General features: G+C 36.9%; 4 protein-coding genes across 6 annotated transcripts; 3 read left to right on the top strand and 1 right to left on the bottom strand.

The window, feature by feature from the left end:
* Positions 1–874: 874 nt before the first annotated feature.
* Positions 875–6257, bottom strand: LOC116734362 (cytochrome P450 2K1-like). The gene is made up of 9 exons (XM_032585705.1): positions 5844–6257; positions 5028–5190; positions 4804–4953; positions 3898–4058; positions 3642–3821; positions 2973–3114; positions 2670–2854; positions 1924–2065; positions 875–1848 (listed from the first exon to the last, which is right to left on the bottom strand). Exons 1-9 carry the CDS (start codon positions 6060–6062, stop codon positions 1661–1663), a joined length of 1530 nt encoding a protein of 509 aa, XP_032441596.1. The 5' UTR covers positions 6063–6257; the 3' UTR covers positions 875–1660.
* Positions 6258–6950: 693 nt separating this feature from the next.
* Positions 6951–11468, top strand: LOC116733689 (uncharacterized). The gene is made up of 9 exons (XM_032584497.1): positions 6951–7083; positions 7166–7477; positions 7558–7824; positions 7905–7991; positions 8121–8207; positions 8297–8325; positions 8419–8475; positions 9641–9709; positions 10019–11468. Exons 1-9 carry the CDS (start codon positions 6987–6989, stop codon positions 10127–10129), a joined length of 1116 nt encoding a protein of 371 aa, XP_032440388.1. The 5' UTR covers positions 6951–6986; the 3' UTR covers positions 10130–11468.
* A 1518-nt stretch (positions 11469–12986) lies between these two features.
* LOC116733684 (uncharacterized) lies at positions 12987–16314 on the top strand. 2 transcript variants are annotated; one of them, XM_032584490.1, is made up of 8 exons: positions 12987–13262; positions 13410–13552; positions 13643–13742; positions 13834–14109; positions 14219–14266; positions 14431–14517; positions 14600–14628; positions 15248–16314. In XM_032584490.1, the coding sequence occupies exons 1-8, from the start codon at positions 13202–13204 to the stop codon at positions 15497–15499; spliced, it is 996 nt and encodes a 331-aa protein (XP_032440381.1). In that variant the 5' UTR covers positions 12987–13201; the 3' UTR covers positions 15500–16314. The 2 variants fall into 2 exon arrangements, with proteins under 2 accessions (XP_032440381.1, XP_032440380.1); XM_032584489.1 differs by having other exon boundaries at positions 12988–13262; positions 13410–13742.
* An 856-nt stretch (positions 16315–17170) lies between these two features.
* Positions 17171–19433, top strand: LOC116733685 (uncharacterized). 2 transcript variants are annotated; one of them, XM_032584491.1, is made up of 8 exons: positions 17172–17326; positions 17474–17806; positions 17898–18173; positions 18283–18330; positions 18500–18589; positions 18666–18733; positions 18968–19027; positions 19146–19433. In XM_032584491.1, exons 1-8 carry the CDS (start codon positions 17266–17268, stop codon positions 19233–19235), a joined length of 1026 nt encoding a protein of 341 aa, XP_032440382.1. In that variant the 5' UTR covers positions 17172–17265; the 3' UTR covers positions 19236–19433. The 2 variants fall into 2 exon arrangements, with proteins under 2 accessions (XP_032440383.1, XP_032440382.1); XM_032584492.1 differs by lacking the exon at positions 18500–18589 and having other exon boundaries at positions 17171–17326.
* The last annotated feature ends 16 nt before the right edge of the window (positions 19434–19449 follow it).

Below are 19449 nucleotides of genomic sequence, written 5' to 3'. Positions count from 1 at the left end.
TTGTCAGATGTTGATGTTGTGATGTTGATGTCACAGGACAGTGATAAACAGGAAGGAGAGGCTGCAAACTAGAAGGAGATCTTAGAAAAATGGAGATAATCCCTGACATTTTTTTAATTTCGTGCCTCTGGCGTGGCACAGACCCCCAGAGGATGGGATCATTCTAGACATCTGAACTTTTTTGATAACTGTGTTTCCATTTCCCCTTAAGTGCCTTAACTCTTAAGGAAAAACCAAAAGCCTCAAACGAGCATGAAAACATTTTTTTTGTGAAGCTTAAAATGTTATTTTATATTTTGCCAATACCATCAATCTTTTCTATTGTGATACTTCAAAATGTGCAACATTGTTACTACCTGAGACATTCACTGAGCGCCTCACCCGTCAGTTCATCTTCCTGATTTATTCTTGGAAGTTGGATATTTCATCATTATTATTCCAGTTTGTGCAAAACACCAGTAAAACCGTCAATGACAGAGACAAGAGCATTGTGCTTCCTCCTTCTCTGACACTTCCTGGGTTTGAAGACATTTACTCCCAAAAGCATATGTTTTGTCATATTTTCTGTTTGAGTTTGGTAAAGGGTCTTCCTAAGTAAATGGGTCTAATTGGTCCAGATCGACCCGTACATGACAAAGATGAACTTTAAATATTCCCTTCATTTCTGGGTTGATTGCATGCATCAAGGGATCGGACAGTTCAAATTGTGAAAGTCATTGTTGTTGCCAGTCAGCTTTCCAAGAAATAAAAAAGAGTGTGTGCCTGTAGATTATTATACATGCTTTGAGATAATCAGCAGTGGGACAAAGGTATTTAGGAGAAAGGTAAGGAGAGAGTTGGTCAGTTGACTTAATCATCATTTTATTGCTTCTGGTAGACAACATAATTACTTTATGGTCAGGAATAAATGTATTCTCTTGTAATTTGTTTTCCTCAACAGGTTTAACTTAATTACTCTCTAGCAAATATGTAAGTCAAACTTTATCTAGATAGCACCATTTAAGACGTAATAAAGTTTATGTAAGAATATTGTATGTTATTGGGATTTTATGTGATTGGCAAACATAAGGTTGAGCACAATTATGAAGGCAAATATTAAAATAAAGAAATACATAGCATGACGTACATTTGTATTCAGCTTCTTTTCGTCAGATACTCTTTATTGAAATTCCCTTCAGAGGTCATTTAGTCAGTGATTACAGTTGATTTAGGTTTCATACCAGAACATGAAGCCTTCTGATGTTTCCTCCCAAATATCCAAATCAAAACTTTCCATGTAAGACTTGCAGCTCCAGTTGCAGCTAAAGTTGCTTCTGCAACATATTAACTCAGAACATAAATGCCTGCCACACTTTACAAATTTTTATTTGTTAAAATAAAAAATAAAAACCCAGCCATCATTTTGATTCTTTTTTGTAATTCTAATCTTTTTGCTGGTTTATCACATTCTGGGTTAAGCTTAGCTTAGCCACATGTCACGAAACATTTAACTAAAATTCTTTTTTATGATTTATTTAGACTTATTGCATGATTTTTATTCATTAATTAATAAGCACGAACAGTGTCTGTTTCACAAATATAGTTTTGGGAGATTGGTCTCTGTCACACTCTGACATAAAGATTCATAAAATAAAGCTTTGCATGAACTGTTGATTCTTCTTCACATCTGAGGAACAGCACACAGTAGATGAGGCATCGGGCTGAGAGTGATGCCTCCGCGTGGCGTCAGGTCCAGGTCGTCTTCTCTAACTCCTGGTGCCGGAGTGAAGCGGAAGTGCTGCAGCAGGGTGGTGAAGAAGATGAACAGCTCCATCCTGGCTAAACTCTCTCCGAGGCAGATCCTGCGACCTGAAGGAGAGTTTAAGACGAAAACGTAAGAGGCTTCCTGTCTAAAAGCAGACAGATTCCTGAACCAACACACACCAGCAGAAAACGGCAGGAAGGCGTCACGCTTTACAAATTTGCCATCTTTGTCCAGAAAGTGAGCAGGATGAAAGCTGTGGGGTTTCTCCCACTCACTGGGGTCATGCAGGACGGAAGTCAGGAGAGGATAGACTGTGGTTCCCTGCAGCAGACAAAATATGGAAACATAGCAGACATTTTATCTGCTAAGAGTAACAAACTGCATTACTGCATCTCAGTCAAATAATCCAGTCGTTTGAAAATAGTTCAAGCTAATTCCAGGCTCTTGAATCCATAACTGACAGAGGAAATGTTGCTGAAGGTTGAAACAAAATATTTAATCAAAATTATCCAGGCATGTACAGAGAAAACAGACATAATCACTCCCAAAATGTTCAAATGCTGATTTCTGTGCATTCCTCTTTTTATCCACCAGAGGTCCTCAGTCCCACCTGAGGCACCAACTCCGTTTCCAAATCATCTTCCCTGAAATAGACCAGCACTCAAACTGCACTCTGCAGGTTTTCACACATTTTTCCAGGCTGTAGAGCAGCAACATCCTGTCTGGTCCTCTGGAGTTACAATCCTGAACATTTTAGATCAATCACTTCTCCAACACACCAAAAATGTCTTCTTTTCTTTGAGCTGTAAAAACGTCTGTAAAACCATATAATTTGACTGCAGAATTGCTGTATAATGTGACATTATGTTAGTATACTTGCTTTTCCTGGTTTGATATAAATTCAGATAATTTTTTCCAGCCAGACCTTCTTGATAAAGGAACCCTGGAAGGTGATGTCTCTGCTGGTTCTGTGAGGCAGCGCGGTGGGAACGATGCTGGCCAGTCTTTGTGTCTCGTGGATCACGGCGTCGGTGAACTGCAGACTCTTCCTGTCTGAAACCTGAACCTGCCGATCTCCTATCACCCTCCTCAGCTCCTCCTGGACCCGGTCTGGGAGACGGAAAACATCCAGATAATGACCACTTCTTCACAGCAGCATCGCTATTTCAGTATAAACTTTTGTTAAAACATTTTCTTCTTGTTCTTGTGATGGTGGTAAAGTTTTTACCTTGTATCTTTGGATATTTGGCCATGAGGAGAAGCCCCCATCTCAGAGTGGTGGATGTTGTTTCAGTCCCGGCGTTGAATAAGTTTGTGACCGTCATTAGCAGGTTCTCATTGTGGAAGTGGCTGTTTTTATTACCAGATGCCTGCAGATGAACAAATAATTATGATTCTGCACATTCCTGTCATCAGCTTTAACAGCCACAGGCGAAAATAATAATAAAAAAAGCTTTACAATAAAACCAGGCATAGAAGATAGAATATAAAACAGCATACATGTATTTTGTTTGGAGTTCCCACTGGAATTTAGCTTTTTTGCATTTTGAATGTTGGAAAAAGAAATGTGTCTCTCATGTTCTGTGCTGAAAGTGAAAAATATTTCCACAACAGGGAAATTAAACAGCTGTAGATTTAGTTTCTTTGTGTATTACATCACCAAATGTTCCTATTTATAAGGTTTCCTTATAAATGAAATCATATTGGGTCACTGCTGAACTATAGAACTCCTTTATGCATGGTTTGTGTTGTATTAGAAAGTTATATAGCAACATATTCATGACTTAACACTGAAATACAGGAATATCAATAACAGTCACAATAAACTGTCATGTGAGGGCAGAGTGAGCAGATTCAACTGATGAACTCTGAAATAATTTCAGCTGAAAGAGCAAACCTCCAGGTTCTGCTTGCGAACCAGAAAGGCGTCCACAAAGCCTCTGCACATCTCCGGGTTCAGCGTCTCCTTTAACCGCCTGAAGAGGGCGAAGTTCTGCTTCTGATTGGCTACAGCCATTTCTATGAACTCCTTCCTCCTTGTGACCCATTTAAAGATGCGTGGAAACATGTTGTAAAGCTTTCAAAGAAGAAGTTCTCATATAAGTTAATGATTTCTCCACCCTGCAGCAGGTTGCTGTCTTTGCATTAAATACCTGAATGGAAAGAGAACCGCTGAGCAGAACGTTCCTGTTGGTTCGATCCACCATTGATGTGAACTCTGGGTCACTGTATTCAAATCTGCTGCCGTACACCATGGAGCAGATGATGTTGGAGACGGCGTAGTTAGTCGGCTGCATTGTGTCAAAAGGTTTTCCTGTGAGGAAGTGGAAATAATTGAAGCTTACAGCCGCGTAAAAAACAGAGGTTTATTCTGTTTTTGCTGTTTTGTTACACTTAAATATTTCAGAACATCAAAAACATTTTGTCAGAAAGGAATCATTTCTCAATAGTCAAGGGCCCAGACCCTCAGTACGAAGCCAAGCACAGAACAATAAGCTGGTTTTTACATCTCTACATCCTACATCTCTCTGTGGTTCCATTAAATATCCAGTAAAAAGAACCAAAAAGATTTACTGACTTCAACCAGACAGCATGACTTCACATTTTAAACAAAGACTTTTCTTTATTTTCCTGAAATGTTTTGTAAGAAACAAGGATTTGGTCCATATGCAGCATCAATAGTTAATTACTCCACTGCTCTGGGGTTTGATGGTACAGTTAAAGGTGGTTTGTTGAGCCTCCAAGGAGACTAAAGTATTTTAATATTGCACAGGTTGTGCTGAAGTTGTGATGAGACAGAATAGATCACTGGACTTTCAGCCAACGGTAGTTTTTTCATCATATGTGAAACTTGAAAACAGAACAATATGGATCAGATGTCACAATTTTTAAAAAAAATTCATATATGCAGGACATGGCAGAGCTGATTGAGCAATCACTGGACACGCAGAGATGGGTTTGTCTTTGCAACTTTATGACAATATTAATCTGAAAGGAACTATTTCTAATGTTTTTCATGAGACTGGACTGAATTGTCTTGTAAAAATGATTCATTTTACCTTTGAAATTCTTAAAAACCTCAATGAGATGCTGACACTCCTCGATGATTTTGTCTTCACACGCCTTCTTGCCCATCCCAAAGTCCCTGAGATTTGTCAAAGCAAAGCGTCGCATTTCTCTCCAAGAGTCACCGTTCGACCACAAAACCCCTAAAATAAATTCAGTTGTAGATTTTGATTTAGACAGATGCAAGTACGTATCACTAAAGGCTTTCTCTCCTCACCATGCCCTTTGTTGAAGTCACGTAAAATCTGAAATGAGTCCCGGTCTCCAAACTCCTCGTCGTGCTGAACCAGAGCCTCCCTCACCGTCTGGTATCCGGTCAGAACCACCACTTTTTGGGGCCCAAGATACACAGTGAAGACTGATCCATACTTCTTAGAAAACTGAAAACAGAAAGAAACTGATCAAGTTTCTGTGACAAATGGGAAGTTCAGTTCATAGGAAACATCTTTAAGAAGATCTCCTTGTCAGTGACACAGGAAGTCATCTGGACCGGCCATATTGTTGTTCTCACCAAGAATTTTTGATCCTAATTGCAAAGGAAATTTGTTGGGAATTAAACTCCAAACTCCTGCATCCAGGAATAATCGCTTTTTTCTCCAAACTGAGTTGTTTGTTTTGTTCTTAATTGCTATTTTTCATGTCATTTTTTAAGACACAAAAACTTTGAATCAAGTTTATTCATAAAAGTTTATTTTAGATAACTAAGCTAAAAATAATAATAACCAAAACCAATAAGTGCTACCTGGACTTTGATCGGAAGATGGTAAGGAAAATATGTATTGAGCACAAAGTTTTTCCCAGTAAATAATCAGCTAAAGCATTAAATCAGTGCTAGATGTCACTAACAACCCTAAACATACCGAGTAATGTTTTAGTGTGTCTGCACAGACTTTATGCTCCAACAACAATAAAACTTCCACTTGTTTTAGCTGTAAATGTTTAGGATTTTGCAGCTTCTCATGACTTCATCAAGCTTCAGTTCATTACATAAGCAGGATTAATTAAATTTGCATGAAGTTATTGACCTGCTTACCTCCTGGAATGTGTGGTACGGTCTGCTCAGGTCAATCTGCAGAAGGTTTCCAATCAGAGGAAGTGGTCTCGGGCCCGGCGGCTCCTTCCCATGTTTTCCAGAACTAAAGCTGGAGGCGATGAAATAGACCAGCAGCAGGACAGCCAGAGCTACCAACCATGAGGTCAAGGAGGACCGGAGGAAAACATCTAAAACCCCCATGACTCTGAAAACGTCCATCGCTCCAGATCAGGTTCTGGCAGTCAGAGTGAGCGCTGGAAAGGAAAGCAGCTAACAGAGAATGGGGCTAGTTTGGCTGGACAGAAGGAGGGGAAGTTCACACAATGCAGATAGTTAATGATTCTTTAACAGCACTTTGATCTGTGTCAAAGTTGAGTCCTGATTTTACAGCCTGCATGAACCAGCAGCAGACCTGCTGCACTGCTAAACAGTTCATTAGAATGGCAATTTTGCATTTTCAATGCAGAATTATAGTTAAAACAAATCATGCTACTAACTTTACTTAAAGATCTTCTTTTTTTCAAACCATCCACTGATGTGACTGAAAGGGTCTGGAAGCCTGAATATCCGACAGACAACATCCTGCTGCAGGAGTTGCTCACCAGTTTTACAGTTAATTTTAACAAAGAGACTCAATCTGTGACCTGAAGATAAGCAAGTTAGATATTCACTGATCCAGACATGTTTTAAATAAACAAGACTTACATGAATCATTACATCCATTTCAACTAATTTAGACATTCCAGTTTTAATAAACTTCATGCTGTGAACAGAATGAGTTGTATGACTGGAAGTGTTGGTTCTGTAAATAGTTTCTTCATGTCAGGTAAAGATTCATCAGAGGGTCATGTTGTTCTTCCTCACAGTTTTCTGTGTCACGCCTTATTTCTCATCGTAGTCCAACATCTGAGCAACATGTTGCTCTAAAACCTGCTGTTATACGTCTTAACTGAACTAATGTGAACTTTTCAGATTCACTGTTAGCATAACTTATTATTTTTAATCTTTTAAGATTTTAATCTGAAAAAATGATGAGCTCCACCTACATAAGTTTGGCAATGTACAAAACTAAGTTGGTTTGAGGAAACTACGTGTTGCAAGTCACAGGAAGTGAGGTCAGGATCTCCAAGTACAAAGACGTAGATGATAGAAGAAGTAACTACTGGTCTCAGACAGCGTGAACCTGAGTGGATTAAAATGTTTGTAATTCTGGTTCTGGTTCTGGTTCTGCAGCTTACAGGTAAGAAAACAAGAAATTATCCAGAATTCACAAAATTCTTGTTAATTCTTATTAGAATTTATAATTTTTTTCTTTTCAACAGAAATCAGAGGAACGTTTTCACCCAGATTTGTTGTCCGAGATGGAGATGATGTCACTCTGCCTTGTGATAACATGAGAGATGAACAGGATACATGTGAAAAAACTAACTGGCTGTTCAGTAATTCACCAGATGCATCAGTTACCGTCTCTACAGACAGACAAGTGTCTGGAAAAACGGAAAGATTGGAGGTGGCGGCTGATTGCTCTCTGGTCATAAAGAATGTCTCACATGAGGATGTTGGTTTCTACACCTGCAGAACTTCACGTATCAATAATAATCAAGATGCTCATGCTCATCTGTTTCTCATAACAAGTATGTTTTTTAAAGTATTTTATCATTTTAACATTTAAACCTCGGGAATTAATGTAAAAATCATTCGTTATATTCACCAGTGACGAAGAAGAAAGAGGGCGACCAGGTGACGTTTTCCTGCTTCGTCGCAGCAAAGGAAACGTGCAAACACACGGTGGAGTGGATGTATGAGGGGGGAGCTGTGAACGATACCATGATCATGAAGACATCCGGATGTTCAGTTACTGCGGTTATTCCTGAAAGTTTCCTCAAGAACAAACCAAAATATCGAGAGATGTTTTCCTGCAAAGTGAAGGCTGACTCCACAGAAAGAGACCAGCTGTTTCCCCTCAGCCCTCAGACAGCCGGTGAGTTACAGGGAGCAGTGAGGAGATGAGAAAATGCACATAAATATAGCAAACAATAATAACACGTTTAAATTTAACAGGAAATGATGTAAGCATGACAAGTGCAGAAGGAAGAAAAGCTAATGAAACACAGCCTGCATTGAAAAACGCTTCAACAACTCCATTAAGTAACGCATCTCTGTTATGTTACACTTTATGCTGCAAATGCTTTTCTGTTCCTGATCAAATGCATGAGTAAAAACATGATTGCATGTTTAAGTTGTACTTTTAAGATTATTGTTTTCTTTTGTTTGCAGATTTGTGGTTATACGTTGTCGTGTCTCTTGGTTCAGTAGCATTGATAGTAACTGTTCTAGTGATCACTCTGTGGAAACGAAGGGAAGGTGAGAGAAAACTTTGGCTTTAAATGAACTGAATTGTTCTCAGAAAGTTGTTTGTTGGAGCTAAAATGAAAACCTTTATGCATTTTTAGAGGAAAGATTGATAATTCTTCAGGATGTGGTGAGTTTATTCATTTCATTTTGAATTTTGCTGCCCAGTTGACATTGTTCATTGTGTGGAGATTTAAGCTGCCTTTTCTTTGCACTTTGACAGGAGCAACGCCTGAACTCTGCTGTGGTTCTGTCTATTCCTGGAAACGGTCCAAACACGGTGAGCATGTTTCCCCTGAACTCCAGCCTCCCATTCTCAGCCCACTGGTGGGAATTTCACAGCAGTAAATCCGTCATTCTTACACAAACGGCTTATTACAGCAGTGATCTAAATGTTTTTGGCCACATTTGGCCACCGTAGTGTCTCTTCTGTTCACCTCAGCATTGCTGTGCACAACCAAACCTGCAAACACATTCAATATCAGCAGGACTGAAATGGTTCAATCCTGTATGTTTTCAAACTAAAGTGTTGCTTTAGGAATTATGCTGAAGATTATATGGCATATTGAAGATTACATAATAACTTCATCTAACTTTGCTGTCATAAGTTTTACATGATTTGAGGAAAAATCTAAAGTTTGAAACTGGAAATATGTGAAAATTCACATTGAAAATGGAAGGGAATCATATTAGCAGACATGCTGTTTGCAGCTTCCCAGTTACATTTTGAAAACATTGTTACTTTATTAAGGCTGAAAGATGATGTTCCTCTGGACCCAGAACTCGCTTTGTTTTTTGTTTTTCACAGCCAGAATAGTTTCCAAAAAGAAATATTTCTGTTTCTGTAATAAAGGAAAAGGTGACACACCAGCAGAATTTAGCAACAGGTGGGGGAGGAGGAATTAACTTCAGGGCACTGAGGTCACTCTGAAAGTTTCTGTAGCATCTCTTTAAAAGAACTTCACAAATGTATAACGGAAGATTTTGAGAGTTTTGAAACCACAAATTGAGCTTTGTGTTTTCACCAAACTGTGAGAGTTTGTTTCAGAAAAATGTTGGCATTACATTTTACAATATAATGTACTTTATTCATTTTCTTAATCAACTAAACACATTTTAAGACTTTCTTTGTGACACAAGGAAGAAAGGAGAATGAACAGAAGTGAAGAAAGTGTCACAGTTTCAAATCCATCAGAGTTGTTTCTGTTTTATTTAGACTGACGGATTTTTGGTTTTGCAGGAATTTTATTTTATTATTCTCTGCAGGAGGATAATATCTGTAAGTTGTTCGTAATTTTTTTCTGAATGTTAGAATATGGATATATCCTGCACTCTGTGACCTGCAGAAACAAAACACTTTAGTCAACTAAAAGGAAATCTCCGGGTCGTTTTTGTTGTCTTGTGAATCTTTGTGTCAGTTAGTAAAAGTTTTTCTTTTTGTGTAGGCTGACCCTGAAGATGAAGTTCTCTACGCCACCATTTGCCACACAGAAAAGGCAAAAAGTAAAACTTGGGTAAGTTTCCTTCTGTTGAGCTCTATGATGAAATCAGGAGCTGAAAAGCAGAACTGCTGCTGGCCTGAACTTTTGTGAATTTGATGTCTTGCTTCATGTTCAGTAAATATGAAGAAGGCTGTTACTCACTTTCCTGCGTGATGTTAGAACATTTTGAAATTTCAGGTTTTTTCACAAAAACCCACAATAAAGTAATTCTTCAGGGATGAGTTATTTTTGTCCTTTTCTTTTTTCCTTGTCTTTATTTTTAGGCTCACATTGACACATTGATAAAATCAGATTTAATTTCTGCTCTGTGCTCTCGTTAAGGATGATGAGAAGCCAGGCGACTCTGTGACCTACAGCTGTGTGAAGGTCGATTCTCCTGCAGGTTCCTGTGATCCTGACAGCCTCAACGCAAACCATCAGCAAATCACATGAGCAAGAAATGAAATATTTTGCTTCTGAAAACAAAACCTTATTTATCATGAAGTTAAACTGTTATTAAGATATTAACTGGATGCTGGTGTGATTTATTTCAGTTGAGTAGTTGGTGTGAAAGTCAGGTTTCAGATCATAATCACATGTATCTTGATTATGATGTCCAGGTTATTAATTCAGAAAAACAAATAATTCAGCAACATGATGTGTTTTCTGTATTGATCTGATTTAGTGCTTAAGTCTGACGGTTTATTTATTAACTTAAGTATGTAAAGTAATACAAATTATACAAGTAGGAACATTGTGCTCTTTATAGAAGTTATATAAATCCAATGTGCCAGAAGTGTTCAAATAAATCACCAATATGGTGGACACAAAACTCCAAACACAAAAATATCAAACCTCATGACAAAGAAAATGCAGAAACTTTAAATAACGAGTAAATAAGTCACTAAAAAAGATAAATAACAGAATTACCTAATATGGCTTCCACGAACTTCAGTTGTCTGGGACTCTGGCAACGAAATTCACTTGATTACTAAATAATTTTTCTTCTAGTAACTGAAAACTGAATGTTTAAACTAATGAGTAACTGGTGCTGAAAGGACGAGGACATCTAGTGGTGATGAGAGGAAGTGAAAAATAAGCAAACCCACAGATTCATTAGCTTATTAAAATAATTCTCCTTTTTTCTTGTGAGCATAGAAACATATTTCATTGCTTTATTTTCTAGATTTTTAGCTTTTTTTTTATTTAACCAACCATTTTATTGCTTCTTTGTTTATATGTAATACTAAATTTTAATGTGGTACTTTTTATGTAATTTTCTTTAAGTGTCATTTTTGGCCAGAAATGTTGCTGTTATTAAAACCTTTCTCTGCCGTGTCGGTGCTCCGCTCTGGATTACATCGTCTTTGTTTTGCATCTGGCTGAACTAATTCTGGTTACGTTCATTGCATTTCTTTTCTTCAGGTCTCAAGGTAACAAAAGTAAAAACAACTTTAAAAATGTAAAAACTGAATGTAATTATTGAATATGCATTTGTGTTATGTTTCATAGGAAAAAACAAAGTGACTGACAAATCTGTGAGTTTCATTAGGAAAACTGCCAAAATTTGTTTTCATGGCTTTTAATGCAATTTACACTTTTTCTTCTTCTTGTGCAGGTTTTAAACTCAGAATCAAGACAAACAGTAAACCACTCAGATGTTGAATCAGTTTATCTTATCGTTATTTATCATTCTCCTCAGTTTTCTTTTCATTTACTTTTTCAAATGCAGGATTATGGATGGAATGTGCCATAAGATATGGGAATGAAAATATAAATTACATAAACAAGACACAACAGACGAAGAAATTTAAATGAATGAATAAAAAAATTATATGATCTTGCAGACTGACAGCAGGATGTGAAAGAAAACAATCAATCTGTTGGATATGGTAACATATTTTCTGGAATATCCTGTATCTATAGGAACATTTAAGTCAATTAACTCAAAATAAGTTCTATAGGAGCCCTGAAGGGCCAAAACAATAATTTGATAGATTTAAATAAAATGCACAAAAGGTTGGAATTATTATTTTCCTTCAGGATGTGCCCTGTGTTAGGTGTTATTAATACTTGAGTTTTGTGATTATGATAAATATAAATTCACACTTTAATGTGTTTCCGCAGACGAGTCATAATGAGGACGATTGTCCAGATTATATGAACTTCAAAAGTCCTGCTTCCTCTGCCAACTTCAGCGTTCAACATGAACATCAAGTCTGAGAAAAGTTGATAAAAAAATTCCATTATCTATGTTTTCTAATGTATTCAAGATTTTCCTTCTCCTTTTGCACTAGTTTTTTGGGGGGTTTTTTATGCATAGTTGCTTCTGTAAATAATTTCTTGATAAATAATTTTGTTTTATAGATTTGACATAGCTCAGTAGTAAAATACTATTGATCTAGTATTTTACCAAAACTCAATACAAACCATCAGACAGGAAATAAGACATCAACAGCACAACTTAGTTTATAATTATATTGGCCTTTACCTAAGTTTGCATGACTGTAAAATCCAGCAGTTTACATGTTTCTGCAGAGATTTCATTTGTAATGCGTATGTTATCTTTTGTAATATTTCATATTTAAAGCAAAGCCTGTGCTGTGTTTGCTTCTCTTACTGTTCCTTTTAAAAGAATCTATTTGTAACTCTGGTTTTAAGAAAGCCTTCCATGATCCATAGAGTCAGCATGACCTTGTATTTTTATTTATTTTTTTATTATTATTTAATTAAATCATTCCTTTTTTAAAAGTGATAAAATTGTCTTTTTATTTTTAAAATCTATATCAGTCTGATGACGTTTTAATACATACTTTTGGTTCTGTTATTTAAGGTGGAGGTGAGCTGCAACATTTTCAAATGCAGCCTTTTAATCTGATAAAATCTCCTTGTAAATTTAACATGTTTTCCTTTCATACATGTGAGTTTGCTGCAGATCTGGTCAAGATGTAATATCTTGTTATGATTTCTACAAAATATTGACATAAAGCAGACAGAATGTAAACCAGTACCGGCCCACATCAGCCTTTAATGTGGCAGACAGTTTTCTAACTTTAGCATGAACACAAATTAAACTGGTTTGGTGAACTTTGTGTTTAGCTTTCATAACTTTAATATAATTTACCAAACACGAGACTTGGGAAGCTGTTAAAATTGTTTCTGTCCACAAGGGGGCGTTATAGGTTGGCATCTGGTAAAATATATAAAAAAGAGTAATTAAATAACAGGTTTTAATTTAAAACTGTCTGTCTAAAATCTGAACCCCAGTTAGGGATGAGGGGGAGATGAAGGATGTGAGGCTGGATTTTCTGCAACAGGTCAACCTGTCTGTGATCAAAGTTAAATTTACACCACGGTGAGAAAGAAATGACACACAGACGGTTGTGATGTGTGAATTACTGGAGACGAACAACTTTACTGAAAAGGAAATTATATATAGACTCAGGAAATGCTAAGAGGGCTGCAGTTCAGCGGAAATGAACTGACACTTCAGACAGAGATAAGACAAACTGTTCGAGAAACAGAATGACTGAATTCAGATCAGTTCAACTGTCTTTATGTCTGATTCTGGCACTAAAGTTTACAGGTGAGGATTATTGTTACTGCTTTATGTTTTTGTATTTTATCTAAATGAAGTAAGTTTTCTTGTTATAGGTGTGAGCTGGTTACATTTCCTGTTGTGTTGACATGTTTTCTGCTTTAGCTGTTTTTCTTCTGTTGCTTTTCTCTGCAGTAACAAAGCAAAGTTCTTCTTCTGTCATTGTGAGAGGAGGAGATGAAGTTCTGTTGGCCTGTGAAAACATGATGGGTCCGATTAACTGCTTACGGATCCACTGGCTCTTCAGTAAATTATCTCAAGGAACAGCACTAGCTCTGGTTAAGTTTGGTCAGACTAATAAAACTCAGTCTGCCAGAGAAAAAGCAGACAGGCTGAGAGTTTCATCAAACTGCTCTCTGATAATTCAGAAGGTCAGCGCTGTTGACGTTGGGACATATTACTGCCAACAAGTTCAAACCACAGACCAGATGGAGATCATACACACTGTTGCTTTGTCTCTGGTTAACAGTGAGTACATATTCTCAACCTTTTACCAAATACTAACCAAGTATTCAGCACAGTCACCAGCTAACCTCAGGTCTTTGTTTTCCTCCAACAGTTACTGAACAGAAAGATGATGAAGAGGTGACGCTAAATTGTTCGGTTATACCAAATGATCCATGCAAACACAATGTGAAGTGGCTTTATCAAGGTCAAAGTATTGATAAAAATAATACAAATCTAGGGACAAAAGACCCTGTTTGTGCTGCTGAAGTCACCTTTAAGAGTTCACATTATGTTTATGAGCTGGGCCGTTATAATTCACTGCAATGTGCCGTAGAAGAGTCTGGAGGAAGAAAGCAGCAGCGGTTTCCCTTCAGAGCTGAAACTCCAGGTGAGAAAACTAATGCAATATGAAAATCTCAATTTGTCAATTTAGTTTGATCAGTTGAGCTGATAAATTTGGCCTTCATGTTTTAATGTCATGAAATTCCTGGAAATAGAGAAGAAAAATAAAAGATCTGAAGACAATGAGGCAGAACAACCATCTGGTGAGTCAGGAAATACTTTTCAGAATTTTGGCTTCAAATCTTTTATGATGGATGCATGAATACTAAATGTGTTATTTGTATCACTGGATATTAGATTGTTGTATGTGCCTTATTTTTAGTCACCAGATAGTAAACATAAAGCTAATGTTTATTCATATTTTTAGGTATGTGGTGGTTGTACGTCATTGAAGCTGCTTTAGCAGCTTTCCTGTTGTCTGTCAGTCTTCCCATAAAGACAAAGAAAAACAAAGGTATGAAGATTCAGCTGAAACCAGATTCATTTGTATTTTTACTGTGAACACTAAAGTACTTCTTTCCCTTTTCTCTTTAAAGGAAATAAAACACCAGTGGATGAAAACCTGGTGAGTGTAACTGTTTATAGCGCAATGTACAGTAGAGCCCTGCATATTTGCATTCTAGTATTCACAAGTTTACCTGTTTGTGGATTTTAGCTATATATAAATATATAGCTATATGGCTATATATAACTAAGAATAAACACAAAATAACCTGCATGTCTTGTGCTTAACTTTCTGATTACAAGAGGCCTGTGAGACAGTTTTATGCTCTTGACTCTCCACAAGGGGGCAGGATTGGCTGATATCTTGCAAAATAGTAAAATAAAACAGCAGAAAAGAGTGTTTAAGAAGAAAAACCTCTCAGTGGCGGTTTCTGATATGGGCGGCATCTTGTGGGGGGCGGCATGAGCATCCCCTTCCCACTTCATCCCCCACAACAACATCTTTTATTTATTAATTATCATTGGATTAAATCAAATTTCTCAAAATGCAACTTGTGTATCCAAGATTTTGGACAAAGGTGTTGAACCAAAGCTTGGAGCTATTGTGATTGATGTCTACAAACCTACAAAATGAAAACTCAATGGACTCACAGACATGGAGAGTTGATGTAGTGAAATCAAATTTTGAAAAGAATATAAAAGGGAATAGAAAGTCCTGAAGTTTTTCTCTCTTTTTTTAGGATGATCCTGAGGTTAGTGTTGTAATCTTCTCCACTGGGGGGCGGCATGAGCATCCCCCCAGTGGATGCAGCACTGGGTTGTTGGTTTTCTTTGCCAAAACCAACAACCCATCCATCCAGCCAATGTCTACTGGTAATCTGAGATCGGGCCACAGTTTCAACAGGACCAGTGAGGAACCCCAGATCGCTCTCTCACCAGAGACATCCACCGTCGTTTTCAGGGGCATCCCAACGAGCTTCCAGGATTTATAATGCCCACACCTAGTAGCTCAATGTTCACACTCAACGTGAAAATGGCTGCAAACAAATGCGCAATTATACAACAGTAAGCTTTTGAAAAGCAGAAGTGGAGCCTCCTGCACAACTAACAACCAACAAGGTGGTTTCTGGATGGTGAGGTGTCTTTTCCAGCAGTCATTGTACAGCAAATACAGCGGTAAAATCAGCTGACCAAACATGCTAGAACTTAAATTGGGTTGCTAGGTGACAGGCTTCACTGGGGTTGCTAGGTAACGAGCAGTGCTTGCTGATTTGTGAAGTTGCATTCCAGAGGTTTTTGAAATGGATCATTTCCAGACACCAAAAAACATAAACCTATTGCCAAAAACTAACTAACTTTTTAACCACTTGTGTTGTTTTTAGAAGCAGTAGAAACCCAAATGGAAGTATAAAAATGTGCAGGATGTGAATTTTGTAAACTACATCCCCTTTAAGGCTGAATCTAGCCGGACTCTGATGGAAGCTCGTCTAGGTGACTGTAGAGGTCATAGCCTGAAGAACCCAACAGAACCAAAAAACGAGATCCTGACGTTCTCAAAGTGAACACCAGTCAGATATTGAAATTCACTGAAAAAATAGATTTTTTAATGAATCAATAAACAATTAATCAATCTGAAATTTGTTTGTTTTTGTCCAGAATGAGGAGTTGTCAGCTTAAAGTAGCATCCATATTTCATGTGCTAATACCTGCAAAAATATAATCAGATTTTGCTGTTGAATTTTGCTGTCCTATAAAGTACTCTACCTGTGTTTGGATTCCAGCAATAAAGTTATTATTTAACCACAAATGTTTGTTGTTTTGACTTTTTTTTGCTATTGTGTTTTTTTCCTGCATAGTTTAAACATTTTATCAAACCACTTTCTGTATAAAAATGTATATTGTTAGTTTAATTACCTGGTTGTTCATGTTTGTTGTTTAATTCTGCTGAAGTTGTTTTTAATGTCACAACCATACATGCATCTATTTTCATATTTTCTAAGATTACCCAAAGAGATTGAAAGTCTTGTGAACAACAATACAAACTAAAGTAACCAAATCAAACAGTAATAACAATAAATAAGAACAAAAGCATAATTTAATAGACAGAAACTTTCAAACATTCTACTAAAATCTAATACTGCATTTAAATCCAAACTAAAACAGTTGAGCATTCACCAGATGTTTAAATGTTTTAGAGCTTTTATTGCACATAAGAGGTAAAACAGTTTATAATTTTTGGGTAGTAAGTTACTCTAAGAAGTTTTTTTATTATTTTAATTTTGATCCCTGGACGTCTCAAAGTTCGCCCCCTGCTGGTGTGTTAAAGGTCGACGCCTCTGAACCATTGTAAACAGCTATAATAACATCAGAGTTCATCAGACGTTGACTATTTTCCTTTTAAAAGACAATCTGCTGCATTCTGGACTGATATTAATCGACCGAGTGATATAACTGTGCTAGTTGTGAATTTGTAAAAAAAACTAAATCTATAAAGAACATAAGAAGAGAGACAGGTTGCAAAAGACAGACATTTCCTTCTTTACACAAATCTAAATTTGTGTTGTTCAGATGTTTGTCACCTCCCCTCAGATCAGAGTTAAATTTATAACAGGGTGAGAAAAAACAAAACCATTTTAAGAAGAGATAAGTGTGCGAAGGAGGAACAACGTTAAATTCAGGAAGTGCCGACTGGCCTGCAGTTGTCAAAAAATCTGCTGACACGTCAGGCAGAGAGAAGACAAACTGTCCAAGAAACAGAATGACTGAGTTCAGATCAGTTCAACTGTCTTTATGTCTGATTCTGGCACTAAAGTTTACAGGTGAGGATTATTGTTACTGCTTTATGTTTTTGTATTTTATCTAAAGGAAGTGAGTTTTCTTGTTATATGTGTGAGCTTGTTACATTTCCTGTTGTGTTGACATGTTTTCTACTTTAGCTGTTTTTCTTCTGTTGCTTTTCTCTGCAGTAACAAAGCAAAGTTCTTCGTCTGTCATTGTGAGAGGAGGAGATGAAGTTCTGTTGGCCTGTGAAAACATGATGGGTCCGACTAAGTGCTTACGGATCCACTGGCTCTTCAATAAATTATCTCAGGGATCAGCACTAGCTCTGGTTAAGTTTGGTCAGACTAATCAAACTCAGGCTGCCAGAGAAAAAGCAGACAGACTGAGAGTTTCATCAAACTGCTCTCTGATAATTCAGAAGGTCAGCGCTGTTGACGTTGGGACATATTACTGCCAACAAGTTCAAACCACAGACCAGAAGGAGATCATACACACTGTTGCTTTGTCTCTGGTTAACAGTGAGTACATATTCTCAACCTTTTACCAAATACTAACCAAGTATTCAGCACAGTCACCAGCTAACCTCAGGTCTTTGTTTTCCTCCAACAGTTACTGAACAGAAAGATGATGAAGAGGTGACGCTAAATTGTTCGGTTATACCAAATGATCCATGCAAACACAATGTGAAGTGGCTTTATCAAGGTCAAAGTATTGATAAACATAATACAAATCTAGGGACAAAAGACTCTGTTTGTGCTGCTGAAGTCACCTTTAAGAGTTCACATTATGTTTATGAGCTGGGCCGTTATAATTCACTGCAATGTGCCGTAGAAGAGTCTGGAGGAAGAAAGCAGCAGCGGTTTCCCTTCAGAGCTGAAACTCCAGGTGAGAAAACTAATGCAATATGAAAATCTCAATTTGTCAATTTAGTTTGATCAGTTGAGCTGATAAATTTGGCCTTCATGTTTTAATGTCATGAAATTCCTGGAAATAGAGAAGAAAAATAAAAGATCTGAAGACAATGAGGCAGAACAACCATCTGGTGAGTCAGGAATCTATTTTTCTTCACATCATTTTCTCTTTGTCTTGACTTTTGAATTAAGCATTTTGTCTTTAAAGATTATATGATAAATGCACAAATAATACATGTATTATTTTTACCACATATTTATAAAACTGCATGAAGTTAAAATGTTTATTCCTATTTTTAGGTATGTGGTGGTTGTACATCGTCATAGTTGTGGTTTTGGTAGCTTTCCTGTTAGCTGTTGGGTTTTTCATGAAAAGGAAGAAAAATAAAGGTGGGGAGATCCGACTGAAAATATTAATAGGTTTACTATAAATACTAAAATATGTCTTTGCACTTGCTCTTTGAAGGAAATAAAACACGAGTGAACTCACCCCCTGCAGCCCCTCAGTCTGCTTCAGAAGTGAACCAGGATCCAGTAAGTTTCCACAGCAGAACTATCTTCCATTAACTACCCAAAATGTCAGCTTCATGAGGACAATGTCTTTCAATTTTATCAAGCTTTTAGGAATAAATCACATGTTCAAAAACACCCATGAAGAGACTTTAAATAGAACTGGTATAAATAAATGGAAATGAAAATGTCTAAATGTTGGAAATCACCTATGACTATAATATCAAGCAGATATTTAAGGTTCTTGTCTTTGTGTAGGATAAACCTGATGCAACCATCTCTTATGCTTCAATTAACCTCCCAAAGAACAACAATCAGGTATCTGACTATAATATTATATTTTAAGATGCTGCACAGAATATTCATATAAATCTCTCATTTGTGGGGAATTGTGTTCATATGCCATCATTTATTTGCTGCACTGTGTTCATCACAGGTTTGGGGAAGTGATGCAGCAGTGACTTACAGCGCCGTTAGAATAGGAGAATCACCTGATCCAAGCCACCTCTATGCTTCTGTTAAATAACCAAACTGGTAGTTTGGTTAATTTAATAGGAAATAAGTGGAATAAGATTTTTAAAGCAACTTAAACACAATACATTAACTTTATTTTTAGGGTATAGACTTTGAAGACAGTTTCATACATGAACTATTTCAATTTAAAATGTAAAACTATATTAAAAATGTTGTCTTAAAACACAATAAAAAATGCTTATCAAACAAATTAACAATCCATCTTG

This window comes from Xiphophorus hellerii, chromosome 15 (genome assembly GCF_003331165.1).
Source record: "Xiphophorus hellerii strain 12219 chromosome 15, Xiphophorus_hellerii-4.1, whole genome shotgun sequence".
NCBI lineage: Eukaryota > Metazoa > Chordata > Actinopteri > Cyprinodontiformes > Poeciliidae > Xiphophorus > Xiphophorus hellerii.
Note: the sequence above shows the minus strand (reverse complement) of the source record. Positions and strands in the feature narration are given on the sequence as shown.

Excerpts from the sequence above, each read along its gene's own strand:
- LOC116734362 (XM_032585705.1), bottom strand. The coding sequence starts at position 6,062 with ATGGACGTTTTCAGAGTCATGGGGGTTTTAGATGTTTTCCTCCGGTCC. Across the intron at positions 4,059-4,803 it reads GGTTTTTAAGAATTTCAAAG|GAAAACCTTTTGACACAATG; the intron begins GTAAAATGAATC and ends ACTTCCTCACAG. Across the intron at positions 2,066-2,669 it reads AGGGTTCCTTTATCAAGAAG|GGAACCACAGTCTATCCTCT; the intron begins GTCTGGCTGGAA and ends TGTCTGCTGCAG.
- LOC116733689 (XM_032584497.1), top strand. The coding sequence starts at position 6,987 with ATGATAGAAGAAGTAACTACTGGTCTCAGACAGCGTGAACCTGAGTGG. Across the intron at positions 7,084-7,165 it reads TCTGGTTCTGCAGCTTACAG|AAATCAGAGGAACGTTTTCA; the intron begins GTAAGAAAACAA and ends TCTTTTCAACAG. Across the intron at positions 8,208-8,296 it reads TCTGTGGAAACGAAGGGAAG|AGGAAAGATTGATAATTCTT; the intron begins GTGAGAGAAAAC and ends ATGCATTTTTAG.
- LOC116733684 (XM_032584489.1), top strand. The coding sequence starts at position 13,202 with ATGACTGAATTCAGATCAGTTCAACTGTCTTTATGTCTGATTCTGGCA. Across the intron at positions 13,263-13,409 it reads TCTGGCACTAAAGTTTACAG|TAACAAAGCAAAGTTCTTCT; the intron begins GTGAGGATTATT and ends TTTTCTCTGCAG. Across the intron at positions 14,267-14,430 it reads TGAGGCAGAACAACCATCTG|GTATGTGGTGGTTGTACGTC; the intron begins GTGAGTCAGGAA and ends TCATATTTTTAG.
- LOC116733685 (XM_032584491.1), top strand. The coding sequence starts at position 17,266 with ATGACTGAGTTCAGATCAGTTCAACTGTCTTTATGTCTGATTCTGGCA. Across the intron at positions 18,174-18,282 it reads CTTCAGAGCTGAAACTCCAG|AGAAGAAAAATAAAAGATCT; the intron begins GTGAGAAAACTA and ends TCCTGGAAATAG. Across the intron at positions 18,734-18,967 it reads CAGAAGTGAACCAGGATCCA|GATAAACCTGATGCAACCAT; the intron begins GTAAGTTTCCAC and ends GTCTTTGTGTAG.